This window comes from Erythrolamprus reginae, chromosome 1, assembly GCF_031021105.1.
Source record: "Erythrolamprus reginae isolate rEryReg1 chromosome 1, rEryReg1.hap1, whole genome shotgun sequence".
Lineage (NCBI taxonomy): Eukaryota > Metazoa > Chordata > Lepidosauria > Squamata > Dipsadidae > Erythrolamprus > Erythrolamprus reginae.
In genome coordinates, this window is record NC_091950.1 from 147,743,034 (window position 1) to 147,770,344 (window position 27,311).

Below are 27,311 nucleotides of genomic sequence, written 5' to 3' on the forward strand. Positions count from 1 at the left end.
CCACAATTTAACTTAACTCTTTCTAAAACATTTTCTTTGAGAATTCTTTAGATGTGTACACCGTGAAATGCTAAATTCTAAGTTCTGGACAAATGCAGATTAAATATATACATTTCAGCAACAGGTCCCATCAGCTAAGCAGTGTGAGTTGGCGTGGCCGCAAGGTAGGGCCTTCTCTGGGGTGGCACCAACTCCCTGGAACCAACTACCTCCTGAGGTCTACACTGCTCCCACCCTACTGGCTTTCCAGAAAGCCTTAAAGACCTGGCTCTGCCAGCAGGCCTTTGATCCGGTCACACACCTTTGATCCGGTCACAATAAGATTGGATTATTGGGTTTTAAAATTGCTTTTATGTTGTTTTGTAGATGTAAGCTGCCCAGAGTCCTTCGGGAGTTGGGCGGCATACAAATTTAATGAATAAAAAAATAAATAAATAAACCTTAGACATTTCTTGCAGCTCCCATTTAGAAGGACCTTAGCAGTGGAACATCTGGAGAACGTCTCCAGGGAATAATGCAATTAGGGAGACCAATTGCCAGATGGTTACCTTTAATGGACACAGGTTGTTCCCCGCCTGCATTTCTTGAATTCAGAGGATGGCGCACATGATTGATTCCCTCTCTCTCTGGGAAGGGACAATTTCAGGAAAGACATACTGCACGTCATCGGGGGCAGCGCAGTCTTTCACTGCTGGCTTGTTTGGTACCTCAACAATGATTTCTACTTTTGGCACTTCGGGCGGCTTGGGTTTCCTCTGTTTTTCAACGTTGTCTCCTCCCCCTGGACTCTTGGCTCTGATGGCCAATGGAGTAGACGCCATTTCATCCCCCAGGGTTCTTGGGCTTGCTCGTCGAGTGGTACCCCGTCTCTTCTTAGAGCCCTGGGAAAGTGCTAAGTACTGCCCGACATTCTCCATTTCAGACAGACTGTAGGCCATGGCCCGATGCAATTGTTTGTCTTCATTGCTAGGGTAGGCATAAGAGAAGTCAGCACTCTGCGATCGTGGCAGGGTCCAGATGTCTGCTGCAGAGCTCAAGACTTCAGGTCGCTCCTGCTGGATAGGTTCGATTGGGGCTGTCATCTTGCTGCTGGGATCTAAAAGAGAAAAACAAAGGAGCAAGAATAATAATATTCCTTCATATTCCCTTCAATTTTACCCTGTGTGGTTCAGGGAGCCCTCCCCCTCCCCAACGCTGACTCCACATTGCAGTATTAAATTAAAGACAGGTTTGTCTCTGGTTATGTCCAGAGACAAGAAAATATTGGAAAAAAAATAAATAATTGCTTGTGTCAAATAACAAATACAAAAATGGAATATACACCAGAGTCTTTTTTACTGGGTATTATGAGATATTATGGGTATTATCCTAAAAATGTAAAATATTTAAGCTTGCATATAATAACAGCGGCAAGGATTGTATTTGCACAGAACTGGAAAAACCCATAAATACCTGAAGACAACGAGATCATTAAGAAAATATACGACTGCGCAGAGATGGACAGATTGACAATGGAGCTTAATAATCAAAAAGAATCGGACTGCTATGAAACTGGACAAAATGGTACCAATGGAGAAAAAAAAGAAACTCAAACTAAACATTGAAATAAAACATCAAGAAATCTAAAAGCAATCAAAAGATAATGTTGATAGGAATGTATATATGATGTAGATTCATCTGTAAATACGATCATGTATTTTTTAAAAAAACAGAAAAATTTAATAAATACATTACATTAAATTAAAGACAGACACAGACTTCAGAGGATAATGAGAACTGCAAAAAAAAATTACTGTCAACCCGCCTTCCATTGAGGACCTATATACTGCACGGGTCAAAAAGAGGGCTGTGAAAATATTTACTGACCCCTCACATCCTGGATATAAATTGTTTCAACTCCTTCTCTCAAAATGATGCTATAGGGCATTGCACACCAAGACAACTAGACACAAGAACATTTTTCCCGAAACACCATCACTCTGCTAAATAAATAATTCCCTCACCACTGTCAAACTATTCACTAAGGCTGCATTACTATTAGTCTTCTCATTGTTCCTACCACCCATCTCCAAATTATTACTGAATTATGCAACTTGTTGCTTGTATCCTTATGATTTATATTAATATTGATTGTTTCCTAATTGCTTATTAGTACCCTATGACAATAATAATTTGTTCCTCATGATTCTAGACAAAGGTACCTTTTCTTTTAGGTACACTAAGAGCATACACAAATTCCTTGTATGTCCAATTACACTTGGCCAATTAAAAATTCTGTGCTATTCAAAATGGGGGGGAGGAGTGTTATTTATTCATTCATTTGGATTTCTAAACCACCATTCTCCAAGCAGACTGAGGGTGGCTTACAAGGTAAAAGCAGATACAAAATATAAATTCATGAAATCTAAACACAAAAAACAAAGTTTAAAACTCCAGTTAAAACTATTCAACTAAATCATCCAATCACAGTCATACTAGCAGCCAGAGCAGAATCCCAATGCTCAACGGCCCCAGGCCTACCAGCAAAGATGTTTTTTTAACACCCTTCCAAAAGGCCAGGAGGGTGGGGGCAGTATGAATCTCTGGGGGGGAGTTGATTCCAAAGGACCAGAACTACCACATTTCCTGAGCCATATGGGATTGCAGAAATAGCATTTGTATTAAAATGTGAAAGATTGAGGTCACTTTTCCTTGCTTTTCCATGTACTCTTCTCGCTGCTCCATGTTCTTTTACCTTTCTCTCTCTGGATCATCGTATTTGTCACATGAGGAGATTAGAATATGGTCCACTTCTAATCTAGTGCTTGCATAGGTGCCACTGAATAATGAGGTGACATACCCTCTTGTCTCCATTAAGTTCCTTAGCTGGAGTGAGTTATATACCGCTTCATAATGCTTTATAGCCCTCTCTAAGCAGTTTATAGAGAGTAAGCATACTGCCCCCAACAATCTGGGTCCTCATTTTACCGACCTTGGAAGGATGGGAAGCTGAGTCAACCTTGAGCCTGGTGAGATTCGATCTGCCAAACTGCTGCAGCTGGAGATCAGCAGACGTAGCTTGCAATACTGCACTCTAACCACTGCAACACCGAGGCTCTGTTGCAAGTATTTGTGCCAAAACCCTTTCATCGTCTCTCCTAATACATACCGGTATATATTCTGGCTTTCTCCAGATCAGATATCTTACCTTGTAGTTCTTCCACTCTGAGCAAACCATTCTCATCAATTTCTACTTTCTCCTGTCCATGCTCAAGAATCCTGCAAAACAGCCCAGTTTCCTCTTTAGGAATTGAAATGTCAGCCCCATAATATTTCGAACACACCCTGCCACCCCCAGTGGTCTATCCCTGCAAAGGGGGAACATTGGTGTTTTCATTTGTAGCTTTCTCCATCTAAGAACTATCAGCCAATACATCACATTATTCAGAAGTGTTCAGCTTATTAGTTTGACTTGGCTGTAATAATGTGGCCCAGTGTATATGTTTTTAATGTACTCATAGTTACATATAAATCAGTTTTAATTAATTTATATAGGTTACATCTATATAAAATTTCCAATAATTGATGAACTTTAAACAAATAATTTGGCCATGGGAAAATATAATAAATAGTACAGTTCTATTCATCTGTTCCTAACGAACATGAAAAAGGGGCAAGGATAAAATTAAACATCTGAATACCTCCTTTTGGCCATTTACAGATAAACAGATCAACATCCAGAAATTCTCAAACAAACTTAAAGAAGGTAAGTTGCAGTGGGAGAATATTTCTTTGTAAATGCTTCCTGCATAATGTCATCTTTTTTTACAAAAAATATTTCAAAAAGAGGTGGAACAAACAAGGAAAGATCTTTCAGAAGAAAGCAGCTTTAACTTAAACAGTAGTATTAATGTCTTACCTGTGAGCTGGAAGTATTTTGATGCTCATAATCTCTAGTATTATTTCTACTACTATTTTTTTTTTAAATGTTCCTTAGCTTTAGTGGAAATGATTGAGGGGACAAGCTATCCCAAGAGTTACAGGGTCATCACCTCTCACCTTTTGGTGGTTATCCGTTTGCCATTGACATATTTTGTAGAAGTGGAGATGGAGCGAAATCCTATTCCCAATTCAGCACCAGGGCCAAAAGTGGTATAGAAATCTGAAAAGGGAGAAGGGGGAGAAGGAGGAGGAGGCGGAGGAGGAAAGTAAACGTTTATTTCTGTGGAGAGAGACAGAAACAGACAGCGAGGTAGAGGGTATAGAATTGTCACAGAATTGTCACGATGGCACCAGAGACATCATCTAGTCCAGCCCTGTGCAAGGGGCAGGAAGACCAATTAAAACATCCTGTCCAGACTCTTCTTAAAAAATCTTCAGAGCTTGAGGACCTTTGACCTCCAAAGATAAACTGTTCCAATCCAATTCCATTAAAAATATTTTAAAATGAAATAAACCAAAAGAAAATGTAGACAGTTGCACTTTGAGTCTTCGGAGGGGGGCAGCATACAAGTCTAATAAATTACAGTATTATTATTATTATTATTATTATTATTATTATTATTATTATTATTATTATTTGTTATTTTTGGTTCTAGCTTTTGGGGCCCTGGAAAATATTCTTATTTATCTTTCCTTTTTTTATTCGACTTCTATGCCACCTGAGCATGGTCATAATGACTCCGTTTACTCTTTTCTGCAGGTTGAACGTGCTAAATTTCTTCAGCTTATCCTCATTAGATAAGTCTTCAGTTCCCTGGATCATGCGTGATACCCTCCTCTGAACTTTCTCTTATCTGCCTAAATCCTTCTGGAAATGTGGTGCCTAGGATCTCACACAGTTTTCCATGTGTGTCTGAATAGAGTCCTGAGGGGTAATGATTTTACCTGTCTTTGACATGATGCCTCTTCTGATGTACTCCAGAACTATGTTAGCCCAACTATCAGATGCTTCATATTTTTTTATTCATATTGTCAATAATGATGACCAAGTTGTTAGATGTAGTGTTTCATAGCCATATATTCCCCATCCCATAGGCATATCCTACATTTTCCCTCCTCAATGTAACACTTTATAGTTCTTTCTATTAAATGACATCTTACTTCTCTCAGCTAAATCTTCCAACCGATCCAGATTGGATTGCAATCTTGTTTTGTCATTTAGGGTGTTGCCCAAACCTCTAACTTTTTTTTTAACTCTGCATAACCTGATTAGTTCATCAATCCCTTCATCTAAGTCAGGAGTCATCAAACTTGGCAACTTTAAGACTTGTGGACTTCAACTCTCAGAATTCTCCAGCTGACTGGAGAATTCTGGGAGTTGAAGTCCACAAGTCTTAAAGTTGCCAAGCTAGACCTCCGATCTAGGTCATTAATAAAAATGTTGAATAAGCCCCTAAGACATTATAGAAGTTTTCCCAAGTCAATGGGAAATGTATTTTGCTAAATGAGGAACAAGACAAAGAAGAATTAGATTTAATAATTAATTAATTTGAGAAACTCAAGCATTTGAAAAATACAAGAAGTTTCTATGAGTAGATGGAGCCAGACCAATCTTTTAAAAAGTAGCAACTGGTTTTCAAAGCCATAATGTCGGTTCTCAGCCTTGACTCAGCATATTATATGAATCCAGCCATTGTGGTTTTGAAATCATAGTTTCATGGATTAGTGTGGTGTATTAACTGAATCAGTTATAAATTATTCTATAAACCATGTTGAGCCAACTCTAGCCTGGTGCAATATATGAACCTATGCTCCCATGATGGGTTCTGAAAATTGTGCAATTATCATACACAACAACTGGGGCATAAAGACTATTCTAGTGGTTGAGAAAGCAAAGGAAGGGGGAACACAGAGCTTTACCTGTCTGGCCCGGAGCAATATAGGAGCAATAAGAGAAACTAGCACTTCCTGGCATGGTCCAGGTAGATATTCCTGCAGATGCATCAGTATAGGATGAAAAGTCTTCTGGAATGGGGGAAAAAAAGAAATTACTAAATGAAAGATATCATGAGGACACGGCAGATGTTGTTTCAAGCAGTAGATTTATACTATTGCTATGGCTGCTGTATGCCACCCAACTCTCAAGGATTCTGGGTGATATACAAATAGTACAAATCTTCAATTATATTAAATAAGCTTGAACAGATAATAAAAGTTGCTATTTATAAAATGCTTCCTTCAATGAAGGTTTGAAGTTCAGATGTAGACATTAAATAGCCTATAGTTAAGGAGATCAAATACTATACTACAAAAAAAAAGTTAAGTTATGATTAACAATGCTAAAAGGGGGAAAATAGACTTCAGCTGTTATATACCAGGTTTTTTTTGTTCGGATCTTTCTGGTTCCCACTCTTAAGGACTTTTATTTAGGTGGAGACTGCTCATGACAGACAATATCAAAATTTAACAACCTTGAATCCAGAAGGTTGACTTTTTTAAGAGAAGTTCTCCCATATTTGAAAGAACTGATCAAGGATATTTCACTTTTTTCCCAGCTCTTGACTATCTGGAACTGTTTGGATGACACCTTGCTATCTGGATTCACAGAAGCAGTAGATCCAAAATGTTAATCAAACAGCCCAGCAGTTTGTCTGTTTTTATTGAACTACAACTGCTGCATACAACTTCTAAAGAATGTTGGGCATGTTCCCAACCACACATACAGTTTGTGTAAAGCAACCCATACATAATTCGGCACAAATTGAGAAGTCACATTAGGGGGGGGGGGAATCTTCAGAGCTTGCGGTCCTCGTTTTTTAACCCTTTCTTTAACAGATATATTGCAGGAAAATAGATTTGTGGTAACAGAAAGTTGAACTTTAGTGGCCTGCTAAACAAAAGACCTGGTTTTAAGCTTATATACTAAACGTGAGTACAATTTCTAGGCAAGGCACCTGCCCTAAGCTTTTGTTGCTCAGCTATCATAGGAAAATGCTGGTTGCAAGCGCGCATGAGATCACCTGCTTCAAAGATCTTGTTTGCAGCTGCTACAACAATAGTTGCAACATACGTCGCAATATGATAAGCCTCTTTCTAACGTTGGAATGTCTGCTAATTAAACGGAGGCCTGATAGAACCCCAGATAAGGTGGGGCCTGGTTTGTTGTAAAAACTTATTCCAGTAAGCTTCCATTTGGGAAATGCCCAAGCATGACTATATTCACACATAGTGTAGGAAATAAACTAGAACAGTGATGGCAAACCTATTACATGGGTGCCACAGGTGGCATGCGGAGCCCTATCTGCTGTCATGCAAGCTGTTGCCCTAGCTCAGCTCCAACATGCATGTGTATGCCAGCCAGCTGATTTTTAGCTCAGACAGAGGCTCTGGGAGGGTGTTTTTGGCTTCCAGAGAGCCTCCGGGGGTGATGGGGGAGGGTGTTTTTACCCTCTCCAGCTGCAGGGAACCCTTTGCAGCCTGGGGAGGGTGAAACACGAGTCTACTGGGCCCATCAGAAGTTGAGAAACAGGCTGTTTCCAGCCTCCAGAGGGCCTCCACGGGGTGGCGGGGGAAGCCGTTTTCACACTTCCCAGGCATTGAATTATGGGTGTGGGCCCATACTCTTTCAGCACCCGAGGAAAAAAAGGTTTGCCATCACTGAACTAGAATTTAGGTGAGTTCACACAACATGATTTACGAAATACAGTAACTCCTTGGATTCACAAAGTATCACATACAAACTTTCCTGTGGTTTAGTGTGAAACATAATGTCTGTATATGGTATTCTGTATCTAGCACTTGATACATTGGCAGCAATTTCTTGCACTTGGCACCTTTTGGATTTTTTTTATTAATAGCTGGCTGCAATCTTATCTTCAACCTTCTCTTGTGTTTTTTATTAATGTATAAACAATAGTTTGTCTTGTATTTTGTTTGTTTGTTTGTTTGATTGATTGATTGATTGGTGCATTGATTGATTGAATTTATATGCCGCCCAACTCCCAAAGGACTCTATTTTAATTATTAGTGCTACCTTCATTGTAACCTCTACAAAATAATAGATTGTATCCAGGACCCTCTGAACTCTTCAACTCATTGATCCCTTCGTTACATTTCAGAATGTTTATTGGGTCTCAAATATTTATTATATGAAAATAATTTAATAACTACTATTTTAAATAATAGAACTATGAATGACATAGTTCTATTTTAAATAATAGAACTATGAATGATGACCACAACCATGGATATTGATGGCTTTTGGCAACCATGCTGTAATGAGAAAGGTTCATTGCTTCAATGGCTACACGTTTTTGGAATTGACACTAAGACGTGTATTGCAACGAGATGATGCCCAGATTTTTTTGTTGCTCTTGTTCCTGTGTCTCTACATGGAAAAGAGCAGACAACCCTTCCCTTTCTTTATACAACAAGGGAAGTAAATCTTCTCCTGCTGGCTTGCCTGGACCTTGGTAACAAACACTTCCAGTTTGGAACTGGTAGTAAAAATGCTTTTAAAAAGTATTTAAAAAAAGTTCTCCATAATCGCGTGACATAGCTGATCGTCATAGCTGATGAACCTCTTTTTTACTTTTTAAAAAGCATTTTTTCCTACCTATTCCCCAGAGCTGGTAGTTTTAAAAAATGCTTTAATTTTTTTAAAGTCCCCACTCTCAGCTATTTGATGATCAGCTGAGAGAGGAACTTTTTAAAAACTTTTTTAAAACATTTTTTTACTACCTATTCTCCCAAAGTGTGACTCTGTGAGGTTCCTGCTTGTTCCAGGGGCATTTTGTACGAAGTCCACCTGTTTTTGCATTGTGTGTGAGTCAGTTGTGTAGGAGTCAGTTGTGTTCCTTTTGTGTTGTTTGTGTGTGTGGTGTGAAAGTTGGTTTTTGAGCTCTTTGTGGCTCTGTGAGACCGTCTTACTGGACCATCTTTTGCCTCACACTTCTCAGTGGCCAATCAGAGCCCTGCATAACTGACGGGGCCACACGGAGGGCCTTCTCTGTGATGGTCCCAGCTCTCTGGAACCAACTATTTCTGGAGATCCACACCACCTCTACCCTCCTAGCCTTCCAAACCACCTTAGAAACATGGCTTTGCCAGCAGGCCTTATAAATGAATGAATGAATGAAGGAAGGAGGGAAGGAAGGAAGGAAGGAAGAAAGAAAGAAAGAAAGAAAGAAAGAAAGAAAGAAAGAAAGAAAGAAAGAAAGAAAGAAAGAAAGAAACAAGTTATCCATTACTTATACACGTCTTGAATGCCCCTGGGCTGGTAGGGCTGGCCAAGACCTCACCACTGAAATTTTTGAAGATGTGGTCCCCCATCAACAATGACAATACTGAGCTAGAAGTGCAATTTCCAGGACAGCTGGCTTCAATGTCACATCCCCTATGTACTTGCTGTACCTACCAAGTATTTCAGTGAAGGGATCTTGTCCTTCAAAAAATTCTCTGAAGACCTCATCCGGTTCTCGAAACGTGAACAGATCAGGGGTCCCTGTTGAGCTTGGGCATTCTCCCGTTCCTTGCAGAAAACAAATCAGATACCCACTCATTATAAATTCCAACTTTCCCAAAGTAAAGAAAGGAAGGAGATGATTTGCTAAAGACAGCTGGGTTTGGGAATGATCCCTTTGCCCATAACTAGAGTTGGGCGAATCCAACGAAGTTCGGGTTCGGTGAATTCACCTGAACTTTGCCGTGAAGTTCAGGTGAGTTCACCAAACCCAAGCCCAAACCCGAGCAGCAGCAAGTCGCTGCGGCGTCCTTTTCTGTAAAAATAAACAAGGAGATGGGGAATTCCCCACCTCCTTTTGCTTCCTTTTATTTTTGCAGAAAAGGATGCCGCAGAGGTGCTGCAAGCAAAACGAGGTGGGGAATTCCACGATGGGATTCTAGGGACAGGGCTTTGACATCACGGAGACTCCTTCCCCCCCGTTTCAGTCGTCCAGGAAGTAGTCTCCGTGACATCAAAGCCCCACCCCCGGAATCCCATCGTGGGATTTCCTACCTCCTTTTGCTTGCAGCGCCGTAAGCAAAAGGAGGTGGGGAATCCCACGATGGGGATTCCCCACTCTCCTCCCGGGTGGTGGCGTTTCGTGGTGTTTGAGCGAACGCCGAACCCAAACTTTACCCGAACTTTTAAAAAAGTTCAGGTTCGGCATGCGGAACACTGCAAAGTTCGGTTCGCCCAACACTACCCATAACAGGTTGCAAGCAGAACCAGAAGAAGCAGGGAGGGAATTCTATGCTGAATTGGAGGATGGGAAGAAAAACACTAACTGCAAAGGAGTGCCTCTTTAGGATGCTGTACAATAAGGGCATCACATGTGCCTGCACTCTCACATACACACACATACACACCAGGGACAGAGGGAGAGGAGAGACAAAGAGGGCAATTGTAGAAATACTGATCAAATATTAAATCCCTCTTCATTTTGAACAGTTTGGCCTTTTTTTGGACAGAGGAATGTTAATGAAACTAAGTGTTCAAATTCTATCTCTGATAGAATGGAAACTTGCCTGGATGCAAACATGGAATATCATGTGCAGGATGGATATATTTCCCTGGGCTGCTAAATGAGCTCATCCTTACAGAGTGGCATGGGGAAGACTAGGTTCCACGAGAGGCTAATTGTGTGACGAGCACCATGACTAATGCATAGAACACTTCAATACATGGACAGGAGAATAAATGTGGCCCCTTTCCCACTATAATTCAGAATAGAGTGCTTACCTGTACTTAGATTTAGAAGACCCTCAACCCCATAGAGGTCATACAGGTCACGTTTATAATCTGAAACAAAGACAGTTGAAGGAGTCAAAATTCCTATTTTAAGCACATTCACCTTTCACTATAAGAGCCACCATGGCGCAGTGGTTAGAGTACAGTATTGCAAGATTGAATCTCATTAGGCTCAAGGTTGACTCGGCCTTCCATCCTTCCAAGGTTGGTAAAATGAAGACCCAGATTGTTGGGGGCAAAGTATGTTGACTCTTTAAACTGCTTAGAAAGGGCTGTAAAACACTCTGAAGTGGTATATAAGTCTAAATGCTATTGCTACTATACTAGTTGTACAATTCTATCTCAAGTATCTAACCTTTCTATAAACCTTCAACACTGAGACCCAATGGCTGTAGTCAGAGGCTAACATTCAACATCACTTTTAGTTCCTTGATATTGGTTTGTGGTTCTTTCTTCATGAGAGCCAAAGGGTAGACAGAAAACCTAAGGAAAGCTCTGTGGGTATCTCAGGAGCAGAAAAAAAAAATCAAGGAATGGGAGCTGCATAGCAAAATAATACATCATAAATGAATGTGTGTGTGAAGACTATTGTGTCACACAAGGAAGGAAAACTAGAAATACAGAGGTATCCCTACTTACGAACTTAATTCATTCCATGACCAGGTTCTTAAGTAGAAATGTTTGTAAGAAGAAGCAATTTTTCCCATAGGAATCAATGTAAAAGCTAATAATGCATGTGATTGGGGAAACCACAGGGAGGGTGGAGGCCCTGTTTCCTCCCAGGAGATTCCTAGAGGGGCCCCACGGAAGCCTCTTCCAGCCCTGTTTCCTCCCAGGAGATTCCTAGAGACACCCCATGGAGGCTTCTACCTGCCTTTTCCAGTTACAGTTTTGGAGGCTCGGGTTTGTAAGTGGAAAATGGTTCTTGAGAAGAGGCAAAAAAAATCTTGAACATCCGTTCTTATCTAGAAAAGTTCGTAAGTAGAGGCGTTCTTAGGTAGAGGTACCACTGTAAAGTAATTCAGAGAAAGGCTGTCTTGAAAACAAAAGGGAGCACATAGAAGGTTCCTGATCTCTTACCATCTGACAGCACCTCATATGCTTCCGCTATCTCCTTGAATTTTCGTTCAGCGTGTTCCTTGTTCCCTGGGTTCTTATCCGGGTGCCATTTCAGTGCATTTTTCCTATACCTGAAATGTTCCAGGAAGAGAGAGAGATGATTATGATAAATCATTTCAACGCCAAGGTAACAGTGAGCTTTCTGATTTCAGACAGTGTGATAAGCATCAATTGACAGCCAAACAAAGGAAATTTGAAAAGCCTCTCTGATAATCATTTTCCCTAGAAGGAACCAATGGCTCATAACCAGGGGCGGGCCACCAATCCTGGCCCTACTGGAACAGGCTGGGAGCACCCCCGCTCCCCCCCCCCCCACACACGTGCTTACGAGTGTGTGAGATTTCGGGGGGGGGGGTTCACTTCTATGCATGCACAGAAGCGAAAAGAACCCGGAAATGGGCAAAAAGGTATTATTATTTATTATTATTTATTAGATTTGTATGCTGCCTCTCTCGGTAGACTCGGGGCGGCTTACAGCAATGATAAAAACAATATATAATGACAAATCTAATAGTTAGAATCTAAAATAACAATAATACATTTAAAAAGTCTAAAAAACAAGAAACCCCAATATATATATATATAAAAAACCATACATACAGTCATATCATACACAAAGAACTACATAGGCAGGGGGAGATGTTTCAGTTCCCCCATGCCTGATGACAGAGGTGGGTTTTAAGGAGTTTACGAAAGACAAGGAGGGTGGGGGCAGTTCTAATCTCTGGAGGGAGCTGATTCCAGTGGGTCGGAGCCACCACAGAGAAGGCTCTTCCTCTGGGTCCTGCTAAACAACATTGTTTAGTTGACGGGACCCGGAGGAGACCAACTCTGTGGGACCTAACCGGTCGCTGGGATTCATGCGGCAGAAGGCGGTAAGAAGGTAAGTGCCCACTTGCCGCTGCCCACCACCGTTTACCCCCACCTTCCGCTCACCGCCATTTGCCTCACGCAGCAACTTCTCCCCCACTGCCCGCTTGCTGCCATTCGCCTCACATGACGGCTTCCCCCTCACCGCCCGCTGTGCCGCCACACCACCCCCTCACTGCCCCGCAGTGGTGGGCTTCTAGGCTCACCGCCGTGGCTCATGACTGCTTGCAGGGCCAGCGCAATTTTGCTTCTGCACATGCAGAGGTAGCAAAATAATGTACGGAACCACATGTGTGCATGTGCACGTGTGCACACCCAGCTGAAACCAGAACAGGCCTATGCGCTCCGCTTTTCTCAGTGGAACGACAGTTCCGGCCATTCCAGCTCCTGCCCATCACTGCTTATAACTACACCAGTTTTAATTATCACTTTATCTGAATGTGTACATTTGTTAAAGGGTGTTTACTATTGCAATACAGCAAGCAGAATCACATTGTACCTTTTATTTCATATGCATGGCTAAACAATGTTTCTTGGCACTTACAAGCCAAGTTCTCTGCATTGGCACAAAAAATCAAACATTTAGCGTCCCTTGCATCTCGCTCCAAATCCCAGCGATCGGTTAGGTCCCACAGAGTTGGCCTTCTCTGGGTCACGTCGACTAAGCAATGTCGTTTGGCGGGACCCAGGAGAAGAGCCTTCTCTGTGGCGGCCCCGACCCTCTGGAACCAGCTCCCCCCAGATATCAGGGTTGCCCCACCCTCCTTGCCTTTTGCAAGCTCCTTAAAAGCCACCTCTGTCGTCAGGCATGGGGGAATTGAAATTTCTCTTCCCCCTAGCTTATAGAATTTATACATGGTATGCTTGTATGTATGAGTGGTTCTTTAAATTGGGGTTTTTTAGATTGTTTTAATATTAGATTTGTTTACATTGTCTTTTTATATTGTTGTTAGCTGGCCCAAGTCTTCAGAGAGGGGCGGCATACAAATCTAATAAATACAAATACAAATGTCAGTAAGAACACTAAAGAATGCTTAACTATGTGCTGTAGTTCCTGTCTCTTACAATATGTAGTAGGAGTGCACAAACTGTTTTGAATCTGAATTGTTTGGAGTTTGAAACACTACACCTTACTCGGAGTAGTAGTTCATGTGTCCGACCAGCCATTTAGAGCATTTTGAAAGTGTTTGAGCTTGAAACATCTCCATTTTAAGCTCAACGCCCTTCCAAAAAATTCAAAGATACCTATTACGCAATTGAAATGGGTGAACAGTCAAACATTCAAAATGGGTGTAAATTCAAGCTTTCCGTTCAGAATGTTTAGAAATGACAAGTTTCTGTACAGTCTTCTCCAAACTGGGACTCCCCCAAAGGCGTTGAATTCCAAATTCAACAAACACAGTAGAAACTGTGATATGTATTAGTTTTTAAATCATGAAAGCTGTAACTGGGTAGCCCAACACAAATGGAAGGTAGTTTTTAGATTTACAGCTAGGTAAAGGGAGCTCTGAGCTGTTGTGGCTAGCTCTGGCCCTGCTCCTGCCCCAAGGACTGTGGATGTGGGGGAGACATCCCCATGCTGCAGGCCTGTTTTGCCCCCGGTGGAATCTGATGATGAAGGCTCCTCTGACCAAGAAGACATGAGTGACAGGGAGGAGGAGAGTGGGGCAGACAGCTCAGAAGGAGATCAATTATCTAGCTCCTCCTTGGATTCAAAACAAGAGTTAATGATACAGCCACGCATGCGGAGAGCGATGCATAGGCAACAACAACTGAGAGATTATTATCAAAGAAAATGAGGCCACCTGTGGTTGGGTGGGGCTGTGGTAATTAGTGAGGCTGCTATAAATAGCAGCCTGTGGGTTTGGTCATTGTGGAGGATTATCTGATCGTTGTGTTTCGTGACTGCTTTAAACTGACTTTGACCTTTTGTGTGCTGATTTTTCCCTGCATTGAAACTAAACCAGAGCAAAGTGAAAGGAGGAGGACTGTGAATTGCCTCACAGCTGCAAGCTAAGTATCACAGAACTGATAAGGGACTTGTACAAATTACTAGTTTGTTTGGAGACGAGTGCTCTTTGCTATACCAAAAGAAGGCTTGGTTTAAGTGAATTTTCATTATAAAGAACATTGTTTTGGATTTTCAAACATGTGTGTGTCTGAAATTTGTACCTGTGAATTTTTGGGAGTATTCTACCAGAGAGCCCAACAGAACATGAGCAAAGGCTACTTACGCTTTTTTAATATCATTTGAAGAGGCAGTTTGTGGGACGTTGAGTGCTTGGTAGTAATCCACCATGGTGTTATTTTTTTTCGGTGAGGCTGGCTGGAAATCAAGAAAGAAAATGAGTTGATGGTGATATGCTATAGATTTACACTGCTGTCTGGCCATTCAGGTATACAACCGCGGTGGGTTTCACTTACCTTTGCTACTGGTATAGAAATGGGAGCTCACACACAACTCTTCTGTGCATGCGCAGAATGTCCATGACAATATCCGGGTGGATGGGCGGACCCTCCCGCTGCTGGTGTTACCAGTTCACCTGTACCGGCCTGAACTGGTAGAAACCCAACACTGGTGTAGAAATATACACTTTTGTTCCAAATTAATAGGTCTCAGTACTGAGAGACTATACCAGTGATGGTGAACCTTTTTTTCCTTGGGTGCCAGAAGAACGTGGGCGCATGCTATCTCATAATGCACGAGTGCCCACACCCATAATTCAATGCCTGGGGAGGGTTAAAACAGCTTCCCTCATCACCAGGAGGCCCTCTGGAGGCCAGAAACAGCCTGATTCCCAATTTCTGGTGGGCCCAGTAGGATCATGTTTTGCCCTCCCCAGACTCCAAAGGCTTCCCAGGAGCCAGGGGAGGGTAAAAACGTCCTTCCCCATTCCCCTGGATGCTCTCTGGAAGCCAAAAACGTCCTCCCAGAGTCTCTGTGTGAGCCAAAAGTCAGCTGGCCGGCACACACATGCATGTTGGAGCTGAGCTAGGCAACGGCTCGCGTGCCAGCAGATATGGCCCCGTGTGCCACCTGTGGCACCCATGCCATAGGTTTGCCATCACTGGACTATACCAAACATAGCAGTCCCTTTCCTGAGGAAGATGAATTGAACTTGCAGAAGAACAGATAGCAGTCACCAGATGTAAAATAATTCTGCAGCAAAGATAGTCAAGATAACTCATTACCGGACTCCACAGTGTCATCCCCAAACCCCCAACACTTTGCCCTTAGATTATCTACGGTTGACCTATCCAGATTCCTAAGAGGTCAGCAAGGGGCGAGTACAAGTGCACTAGAGTGCCTTCCATCCCCTGTCCTATTGCTCTCCTATATCTCCTATACCTTTCTTTTATTCCTATATCTCTTCTTCTATTCTTTCATTGATATGTTCTATTACTATATCTTCTTTTCTACTCTTTCTTAGATATATTTTACTATGAGTATCTCCTCTATAACCTTCATCATGTATTTTACTATGTGTATATAGATATATACCCACTAAAACCCTCATTGGTATTGGACAAAATAAATAAATAAATAAAATAAATAAATATGGCATTATTTTCATTTACTACAAGTACTACTACTATTACTGTTGTGTGGGGAGCATTAAAGTGCTTCCAGGTTGAAATGATTGCTTGGGGGTACCCAGTTGGGGACTCCTTTGCTGTCCCTGTTAAGTAGCCCACCAAAGTGATACCCATCTATTTACTCATGGTCATCCACTTTTGAACTGATAGGAGTTAGAGCAAGTGATGGGAGCTCACCCCGCCATGAGGCAGCAACTAAGTCTCTGCTGATTGTCAACCCAGCATCCTAAACACTTGAACCACCGCATTCCTTTTAGCTTAAAAATTAGGATAAGCCCCACAACCTTCGAGCCTTCCTTCCTGAAGCACCACAGCATTAACTTGAGGCTCCGCTAGGGGTGGATTTTGAATTTGAAACATTTTTAAATGCTTAGTTTTGAGTTTGAAACACTAGCTTTGAGTTCAAAATGCATAGCTCTCACCATTCTGTAAGAGTTCTTGGTTTGTAAGAAATCCCGTTTTGAATTCAAAACAATGGTCAGAAAGTCCTTTGCAAACTCATGAGACTTGGAGGAAAGCTGCCAACCTTTGCAAAGTAGGGGAAATATCATTGCTGATCTCCATCGTCTATTTTACTGGTAGTAGTCATGTAGCACATGTCTATCCTACCTCAATCACACATCATCCGTAATTGGCAATAATGATTTGTGCATCATAGGAAGCTGTCTCACACTAAATCAGGTTGATTCATCTAATGCTATATTATGAACACTGACTGGATGTAGGGTCAGGAAATTTTCCAGTCCCCCCTGGAACTACTGAGGACTGACTCGGAGATTTTTAATAAAACATGAGATCTATCACTAAACTAGATCAGCTGCCCTATAAGTTTGTGCTAAAAGAACTGAGTCAAAGAGCGAGTAGAATATTGTATTACGATAGATTTAGACTCTCTGCAAAGTCAGCTAGGAGTTCTTAGAAATTAATGCACTGATTCACTGTTCTACAAATTTTTCATTTTTTTAGTTGCAGAAATGAAATGTGCCATTTCTTAATTAATTTCACATGCTGAATTCAAATATAATAATGAAATGTGTTAGTTAGCTCTAGTTTTCATACAAGTGACATTTTACATTTTCCAACAACAGGTAATGCACTAAAACTTTATAAACCCACATATTTTTTATTAAAGTTAAGTAGATTATATTATATTCACAATGGTGAATACATGAAGTTATTGTATATGTTTATCAAGAAAAATTAAATTAGTAAATAAGTTTAAAATGTTCAAAAGTTTAAATTTCTCACTAATCTTGTCTTCAGTTTGCGTCCTTTTTGCTTCTCTTGACTTTTCTTTTATATTCAAGGAAAGGATTGTCTCTTACAATTGTCCAACATTAGTCTGCAAGCATTGATGGCCCCATTTTCCTTGATATCTTTTTTCCATAGCTGCAACATCTTGATGGAAGCACTCCCCATGCTCGTCACTCACTGCTCCACAATTTGATGGAAAGAAATTCAAATGAGAGTGTAGAAAATTAATTTTTAAGGACACATTACAACCAAAATTTTTGTAAGGCTGGATGAGTTTTTCAACCACTTCCTTGTCGCTTGCTGCTTTATTGTTTCCATGAAAATTTGATGTCATTGAAATGAATGCTATCCACGTAGTCTTTTCCTTGCCATACAACAGAGAAAGAAACTTATTACTGTATTGTTAATAAGTTCCCGGATCTGTGGGCCAACAATATTCCTTAATTTATGTTTGCAGCACTAAGCGATGGAAATTTATATATCGGGTACATGAAAGCTTGCATTATTCCTGTCCATTACCTTCACGAAGTTTTTCATTAATCCCAACTTGATGTGTAATGGAGGTAGTAAAATCGTATTGCTATTTACAAGTTATGGATACTTTACGGTTTTATTCCCTGGTTGCAATGTCTGCTATAACAGCCAATCTCTTTTGATATAGTGCAACTTTTTGCACAACTGTCCCCATTCACACAGGAAGCAGCAATACTATATCCATCTAGAAGACCAAGTAAGATAGCAATCACTTTCAGGTCAAGCAGATTGACCATTGATGTTGACTGTTGTTAATACATTTTAGGAGCCCTTTCAAGTTTTAATATGTTTCTTTCACTGCAACAGAATAAGCAACTGGAACGGATGGTAGCTGATTGCCATTATGCAGCTTTAAGACTCATCACGGAAACATCAACAATCAATCTCCACTCATTTGGGTTATAATCTATGCTGATGGCTGACATTAAACCACAGATGTTCTTACAAAAAGCAATACCACCTTCCTGGTCAAAGAATGGAAAAATATATTTTTGACAGTCACGGTATAGAGATGTGCGAACATCACTTGCCAGGAGATTCCACTGCTTTAGTCTTGAACCAAAACCTCTGCCTTGTTCTTTGGAAGATCCAGGTCTCTTATTAGGTCATTCAATTCCATTTGTGTTATGAAGTGCAGTTCAGTGGGTGTGGATGGCAGATTCGGGCCATGTAAGGCTGTTGGTTTATGACTACAAGCTTCCTGAAGTTCTTCCTCATTGGACTCAACTATGAAAGATTTAGGCACTTTTGGAATCGGTAGTCCTTCTCCATGAGGTACTGGACATATTGCTGATGGAATGTTTGGATACTGCATAAACAACTTTATTTTCTTAGTAAGACCTTTCTCAATTGGAGGCACCATATGAAAATAACAGTTACTGACATGATATTTTGGTTCTGTCCAAATCATTGCAAAAGGCATAGAAGGCTTTTTCCCATTCAACCATTGGACAAGTCTCGATCCACATAAATTACAGCATAATGTGTGGCCCTCAGTTTTTTGTTTGGTCTCCTATTTATCAACCAAAATACAAGTTGTAGGCTTTCTTAATCACAGTGATCCTTCGTTTTTGGGACTTCACCGCAAATATAGCAGAAATTATCTGCTTTATTTAAACAGCCTCCAGGCATAACTAAATTTACTAGCATAAAATAATGTTTAAAGACGCTGTCTAACTCCCCAAACAACAAATACTTTGACTTTTATATTTGGTGAAGTATTATTGACTAATATTGCATCATTTTGGTACGCGTGGCACTTTTCTATTGGTCACCAATACTATGTAATCTATGGTGTAAATTGCATCATGCATTTTATAAACCTTACTTCATTAGTTGGTTCATTTTATTTATCTATCTATCTACCTACCTACCTATTTATTTATTTATTTATTTATCAGATTTGTATGCCGCCCCTCTCCGCAGACCCATCATGGATACTAGAGCAAATAGACATTTTTTAATGTTATTTTTGTGTTTAGCATGCAAAATTAAGTAAGAACAGCTATTTTCATGCTCACAACTTTTTATCTGTAGGACAGTGATACCTATTCTTTTCTATAAAGTAAATTTAATTGAAATCAGTGAGGTCTTCTTTTACATAAATGTAAGCAAGCTGAGTTATAAAATATCAAAGATATGCTCTGTAGGTCTGTACAATTCACAAATATCTGGATTTGTTAACCACAGTCATCCATCGCAGCACTGTTAAATACAAGGTAAAATAATGCAGTCATTAAGAGTCAAACATAACCCCAACTTCCTTTTTCCTAATTCCTAATTCTTTCTTTTTCTTCATTTATTGGCCAGATATTTAAGCCATGGCTTAAAAGTGGTTGAACCTGTTTCTATAGACACCCACATTCAATGTATTTATTGTTTCAGAAGAACAAGAACAAATGAAATCATGCCATGTGCATTTGGCTCTTCATACCTGTAAAAGCCTCTGTTTCTGCCTCTTGACTGCTTTGAATACAAGAAAGGACAGTGGGAGCCCTCCATCATCCTTTTACCTTTATCCTCTTTTGACTAGCAGGTGCTGCAGCCAATAGCAAACTTGTGCAGATTGTGATGTCAGAGGTGTAAGTCAGGCCTCCTGGTCCTGGGAGATGGGAGTAGAGCGGGGAATCTCCAGGCCAGCCAGTGCAGTTAATGAATCCCACAAAATGGTCACATTATTCAAATTCACCATGATATATCCATGTCCCGATTTGAGAGAACCAATAGGCCAGGGGTGTCAAACTGAAGGCCCGGGGGCCAGATCTGGCTCCTGAGATGCTTAGATCTGGCACACAGGGCTGTCCTGGAAGCAACAAAGGACTGTCCTGTAATCCCTCTGCCACAGGCAGAGGCGGATTCCTCTTACCTGCTACTACTGGTGCGCTGCGTACGCAACATGACTATTCCCACATGTGTGCACCACGCACGCCCTCATGTTTGCACCCCCAGTGTGATTTTGGTTCTGAGCATATGCAGGAACCAAAAACGCGCCAAAAATCTTGCAGGGAGAATGCACGTGAGAGAGAGATTTGCCGAAATCTCGCGCACACGAGCATCGCCTCACGAGATTTTGCTTCTGTGCAGGCATAGGAAGCAAAAAAACCCCCCAAAAAATAAAGAAAAAAGATGGCGGCGCCTGAAGGACTGGCACTGGAGTGGTCAAGCACAAATTGTGCAATCTGGCGGCTGCTACTGGTGTGCAGTTGCCTACCACACCGGTAGCGATCCACCACTGCTCTGCCTGCAAAAACAGAGCTCAGGAGAGCCGCAAGCAACATTTTCTCTGACTGAAGGTTGTAGGATGCCATCACAGCCAAAAATGGAGTTCAGGAGCCTGTTTTCACTGGCAGAGTACTTGGGCCATCACGAACGCCCCAGAGATGAATGACTTAAAGTTGGCCAGGCCCATTCTGGTCATGCCCCAGTCTGGCCCCCTAAGGTCAAACATAACCTGGTTAGGTCTCACAGAGTCGGTGTTCTCCGGGTCCCGTTAACTAAACAATGTTGTCGGGAGGAACCCAGGGGAAGAGCCTTCTCTGTGGTGGCCCTGACCCTCTGGAACCAGCTCCCCCCCGGAGATCAGAATTGCCTCCACCCTCCTTGCCTTTCGTAAGCTCCTTAAAACACACCTCTATCATCAGGCTGGGGGGAACTGAACTATCCTTTCCCCCCCTAGGCCTATACAATTTATGCATGGTATGTTTGTATGTATGTCTGAATAATAATGGGGGTTTTAAAAAAAATATTTTTAAACTATTAGATTTGTTATGAATTGTTCTATTGCTGTTGTGAGCCGCCCCGAGTCTACGGAGAAGCCCTGCAATGGGCTATGAAAATGTTTAAACATAAATTTGTATATGCATATTCATGAAAAATTACAATAAGGGACAAAAAGAACATATATTGCTCAAAAAAATAAAATAAAGGGAACACTCAAATAACACATCCTAGATCTGAATGAATGAAATATTCTCATTGAATACTTGGAGTTATATTCTGTTGTTTAAGTGTTCCTTTTATTTTTTTGAGCAGTGTACTTACTGTTTACATTTATTGTTAACAAAGCACAGAGTAGTGATTGAAATCAAAATTAAAACAAAACACTTCTAAGTTTCTAAATTCCTAAGGATAAACTCATACAAACAAAAGCATCTTGAAGATGTTTGCAAATCACCAAAAGGTGATATAATGTGACTTGTTTCTTTTATTTCCTCTTTGAGTTTGTTTGTTTTCTTATTTATTTGTTTTGTCAAGTACGTATTGGAAGTATAAAAAAATATAACAATGTTTATATACATGATACTAGTAATAGAGAAACATTAGGAGAGAGATAGAAGGCACTCTAGTGCACTTATGCACGCCCCTTACTGACCTCTTAGGAATTTAGTGGATAGTCTAAGCAGGGTAAAGTTTTGGGGATTAGGTGATGATACTACAGAGTCTGGTAGTGAGGGCAGAAGTTGTATAACATTGCACATCATAAATATAGGGTCTTGTCATATTTTATTTTTGCTATGACTACCTTCATGTCATTTATTTACATCAAATGTTTGCTCTGATTAGTAATGAGCCTCTTGGTTTTTTGAGCTTGTATTGTTTTCCTCTGGCAGAATATACCTATTCTCCAAGAATAGCAGCATCTACATCTTCAGTTACAACAGTGTACAAACTAGCTACTAGCCTCTCATTAACTGACCTCTGAGAAGCACTAAATGATCTGGTATTAATTTACAGTTTGCTCTAAACTTAATATTGCATTACCCAAACTTGCATTCATTAAGTTTACATTCAGGTCAGGGGTTAATAGCTCGCTTAAAAGTGTAACTAGAAATAGGTGATGCTCTCTAACAACAACAAAAAAAGAATGAATCAAACTAAAATATTCAGAACTGTGGAACATGTACTATGAGCCATTGAGAGATGCAGTTTGTTTGCTAGGATTCAGGAGGCTTAGACCTGACTTGGACTTAAGCTGTCTTGCGGCCTGCAATGCGTAGTATTTTCCTGGAATTGAGGTATAACCCCTTGGAATTATGTGGCAAGTCTTTTTAGCAAGCTGCTTCAAGGCCAGCTCTGATTCCTGCTCTCTGGATTTTTAAATGAATACTTGATGCATCCTCTGATAGGACACAATAGCTGGAGTGTTCCATTCATAAATTAATAAATTTGCCAAAAGGTGCTTTGGGAAAATAGTAGAAAGAGAAACAGAAGCAGCAGTAATTAGTCCTTCTCTTAGGGATGTGTGTCTTCCAAAATGAGTGTATAGACAACTGAATCAATATGAGCTATAGAGAACTATGTTTGGATAGGAATCAGACAGGTTTTTCATGTTTGTGTGAATAACAGCTGATGTAACAACAAATTAAGCAAGAGCAAAACACAGTCCTTTTCTATTCTTGTCTGCGTCTTGGGTTGAAAATACATAAATATTCACAAGCCAAACTCTAGACTTAGATGTTAATAAGTGATGATTATCATGTAATGAATAGGAGAATATATAATGAATAGGTAGGGTGTGCCTTGTCTAGTAATTTCTGTAGTGAAGGTATAAGAATTATAATTAACAATGACATCATAGAGATGCCCTGCTTGGTTTCTGAATGCACAATAACATACGGACACTCTGAGTTTATTCACGCAGTTAATATACTTTGTTGCAAGGGTGTCAAACTCGATTTCATTATGGGCCGCATCAGGGTTGTGTTTGACCTTGGGGACTGGAGTGGGTGTGGCCAGGGTGGGCGTGGCCAGCTTGACATCACTCGTGTTGGAGATGCCTGTGGCCCGTGAACTCTGGCAGAGAAAACGGGATTATCAGCTCCGTTTTCAGCTGGGACAGCCTCCTACAACCTTCTGCCAGCAAAAATGGAGCTTGGGAGGGCCATGTTTTCATTGGCAGAGGCACCGCAGGCCAATCTTTCACTATTTCCAGGGTGACACCAGAAGCCAGATCTAAATACCCTGTGGGCAGGGGCAGGCTACCATTAACAGCCCTACCGGAATGGGCCGGTAGTACGCCCCCGCCCCCCCACGTATGCCCCCCCTCTGCACGCACATGCCCTCATGTGGGATTCAGCTTCTGCACATGCACAGAAGCCGAATCTCACGCAAGGACGCATGTGTGTGAGATTTCCAGGTTTTTTTCTCTTTTGCGCATGCGCAGAAGCGAAAAGAACCTGGAAATAGGCCCACTCGTCCACTCTGCCATGCCGCTGCCCGCTCCTCGCCATTCAGCCCATGTACCTCTCAAAGCAGAAGAAGGAAGGGGGGCATGTGGTGGGTAAGGAGACAGTTCACTGGGATTGCCAATGAGATAAAGGGAGTCAGTCTATTGATCATTACTTGTTGATTAAAATGTGGCAGATAATAATAATAATAAATTAATAATAATTTATTAGACTTGCGTGCCACCCCTCTTCAATGACTCAAGGCGGCTCACAACAACAATGAAACAATACAAATACAAGTCTAATAGAAACATAGAAACATAGAAGTCTGACGGCAGAAAAAGACCTCATGGTCCATCTAGTCTGCCCTTATACTATTTTCTGTATTTTATCTTACAATGGATATATATTTATCCCAGGCATGTTTAAATTCAGTTTCTGTGGATTTATCTACCACATCTGCTGGAAGTTTGTTCCAAGGATCTACTACTCTTTCAGTAAAATAATATTTTCTCATGTTGCTTTTGATCTTTCCCCCAACTAACTTCAGATTGTGTCCCCTTGTTCTTGTGTTCACTTTCCTATTAAAAACACTTCTCTCCTGAACCTTATTTAACCCTTTGACATATTTAAATGTTTCAATCATGTCCCCCCTTTTCCTTCTGTCCTCCAGACTACACAGATTGAGTTCATTAAGTCTTTCCTGATACGTTTTATGATTAAGACCTTCCACCATTCTTGTAGCCTGTCTTTGGACCCGTTCAATTTTTTAATAATTAATTAATAATTAAAAACTAACTAAAACCCATTATGTCAACCTTTGCTATGCTGCTGCAATCTTTTGCTTGGTTGTCATAGAGTACAGGGTGGGTTAGAGAAGAAGGGAGGTCGGGACGAGCACAGGAGGAGAGTTAAGTTTCGTTTTCCTAGGTACCAGGAGAAGACCATTAGAGGGAAAATTCCTGAAGAGTGGCATGTGGCCCAACAAGTGCCACCTGATGAATATGGACAATAAGGATTGGGCATAATCCAAAAAGGGGGTGGAAAGGGTTTTTTTGATATATGCTTGTATCGCGCCATTTTCTCAGTCTTTTCTTTTCTTTCGATGCTTCAAGTTCTGATTTTGATAAATTCACTTTTGAACTTTTATTAAAAAGACTGAGTTTTATTTGTCTGAATTCTGATTAGCAGCTTGACACATTACCTTTAAAAAAAATCTATACTACACAATCATAACCACACATAACTTTCAATGGGCGGGGTGGGGCGGGGATACATTAGTTATCCCATGCCTGGTGACATAGATAGGTCTTGAGGCTCTTGTCGATGGGACCTGAAGAAGGCCAACTCTGTGGGATCTGATCCGCCACTGGGATTTATGCGGCAGGAGGCATGTATCATGGCATGTAGATGTGAGAGTGTAGAGCCATGATGGCGAACCTATTGCACGCTGCCACAGGTGGAACACAGAGCCATCTCTGCAGGCATGCAAGCCATTGTCCAGCACCCATGTGTGCATGCTGGCCAGCTAATTGTGGGCTGGCCCCACCCACACCACCCCTCCTCTCCCCACCCACACCACCCCTTCTCTCCCCACCCACACCACCCCTCCTCTGGCCCATTTTGGATGCCAGATAAATACAGGATTTGTGGTAGGAGAAAAAGCTACGAGATACATCTGCGCATTGCTATTTCTTCCTGTCGCCAGTAGCTAAGGAAAAAGAGTTTGCACTGTACGGGTCGTAGTCTTGGGAAATTGCTTTGGTTTTTTTAAAAAATGAGACTTTAAAGAGTTTATAGTTATAGTTTATTAGATTTGTATGCCGCCCCTCTCCGAAGACTCGGGGCGGCTCACAACATAATAGTGATACAATACATTACAAATCCAAGAGTAGAAAGTTAAATCAGTTTAAAAAACATTAATACATAGTAAAATCCCTAACTATACAATCATACACATTCAGGAGAGGCTGGGGATTTATTTTTGCCTAGGCTCTGATCTGGAGAACTCCATTCTTAAGCTCCCCAATCCCATCTCCACCAAAGTGAGATCATATATCAGATGTTTCAACACCTTCCCTTTCTTTCTTCTCCTTCCTGAATAAACCTTGACCTTCCGTCAAAAGAGTTGGGTGTGTTCTGCAAGCACTCAGCAAGAGTGTCAGCTAAGTAAAATGGGCAATGCATTGAGTCCTTCTCTCTTTTTTTGGCATGTGTTACATTATGTTGTGTTATTTTGGTTTTGGTCATTGCTAGAATGTAGTCATAGATATTATCTAAGTAGCAACGCTAGAGGCCTACAACTATGACTGTATACATTTTTCCCTATGTGCATAATTATAGGATGGGAATATGACAGTAAGTACTTGACTACTACCGTAGGTTATGGTGCAAATTTCAGGTGTAGTGTCCACTCACCTGATTTTTGCACAATTGTTTTATGAATTATGTTTTATGAAACCAAGAAGGCTTCAAGAGTTGTAAACCTAATCCTACGTAGCTTCTGCTCTGGCAATCTCACACTACTTACCAGAGCTTACAAAACTTTCGCCAGATCCATCCTCGAATACAGCTCATCTGTTTGGAACCCATATCGCATCTCAGACATTAACACCCTTGAAAATGTCCAAAGATACTTCACTCCTCCACTCGAAATAGAATACCCTATGAGACTAGACTTTCAATCCTGGGCCTAGAAAGCTTAGAACTAAGACGCCTTAAAGAAGATCTAAGTATTGCCCACAAGATCATATGCTGCAATGTCCTGTCTGTCGGGGACTATTTCAGCTTCAACCACAACAACACAAGAGCACACAACAGATTTAAACTTAATATTAACCGCTCCAAACTTGACTGTAAAAAATATGACTTCAGTAACCGAGTTGTCGAAGCGTGGAGCTCATTACCAGACTCCATAGTGTCATCCGCAAACCCCCAACAATTTACCCTTAGATTATCCACGGTTGACCTCTCCAGATTCCTAAGAGGTCAGTAAGGGGGGAGTACAAGTGCACTAGAGTGCCTTCCGTCCCCTGTCCTATTGCTCTCCTATATCTCCTATACCTTTCTTCGATTCCTATATCTCTTCTTCTATTCTTTCATTGATATATTCTATTCCTATATCTTCTTTTCTATTATTTCTTAGATATATTTTACTATGAGTATCTCCTCTATAACCTTCATCACGTATTTTACTATGTGTATACCCACTAAAACCCTCATTGTGTATTGGACAAAATAAATAAATAAATAAATAAATAAATAAAATATTTCCCTTCTGAAAGTGCGCTAAATATGTCAGCCGTTTCACTAGCATGGCAAAATCAATTTGCTCAAAATGTTGCTCAGTGCTTCAAAGGATTTTATGACCAGGTGAACAATATTTTTTTTTAACTCAGAATCTAATGCTAAATGAGACATAAGACTGAAAACAAAAGGTACATTTAAGCATTAATCACAAAATTAAAGGACCTAAATCTGCATTGCTTGTCATATGAAAAATATCGCTGCATCATCCTTGTGGATTAAACTAATAGATGTTTCTTTTCAGTTTTCATGTCATTGAATTGCACGTGTCCTGTTAAGTACAATACTTAGAG

General features: G+C 40.9%; 1 protein-coding gene across 1 annotated transcript; it reads right to left on the bottom strand.

The window, feature by feature from the left end:
- Positions 1-581: 581 nt before the first annotated feature.
- On the bottom strand, positions 582-14,972 carry LOC139159344 (dnaJ homolog subfamily B member 6-like). Its single transcript, XM_070736667.1, has 8 exons — positions 14,896-14,972; positions 11,753-11,862; positions 10,664-10,723; positions 9,338-9,451; positions 5,842-5,946; positions 4,039-4,141; positions 3,188-3,258; positions 582-1,096 (listed from the first exon to the last, which is right to left on the bottom strand). The coding sequence occupies exons 1-8, from the start codon at positions 14,958-14,960 to the stop codon at positions 591-593; spliced, it is 1,134 nt and encodes a 377-aa protein (XP_070592768.1). The 5' UTR covers positions 14,961-14,972; the 3' UTR covers positions 582-590.
- Positions 14,973-27,311: the final 12,339 nt, after the last annotated feature.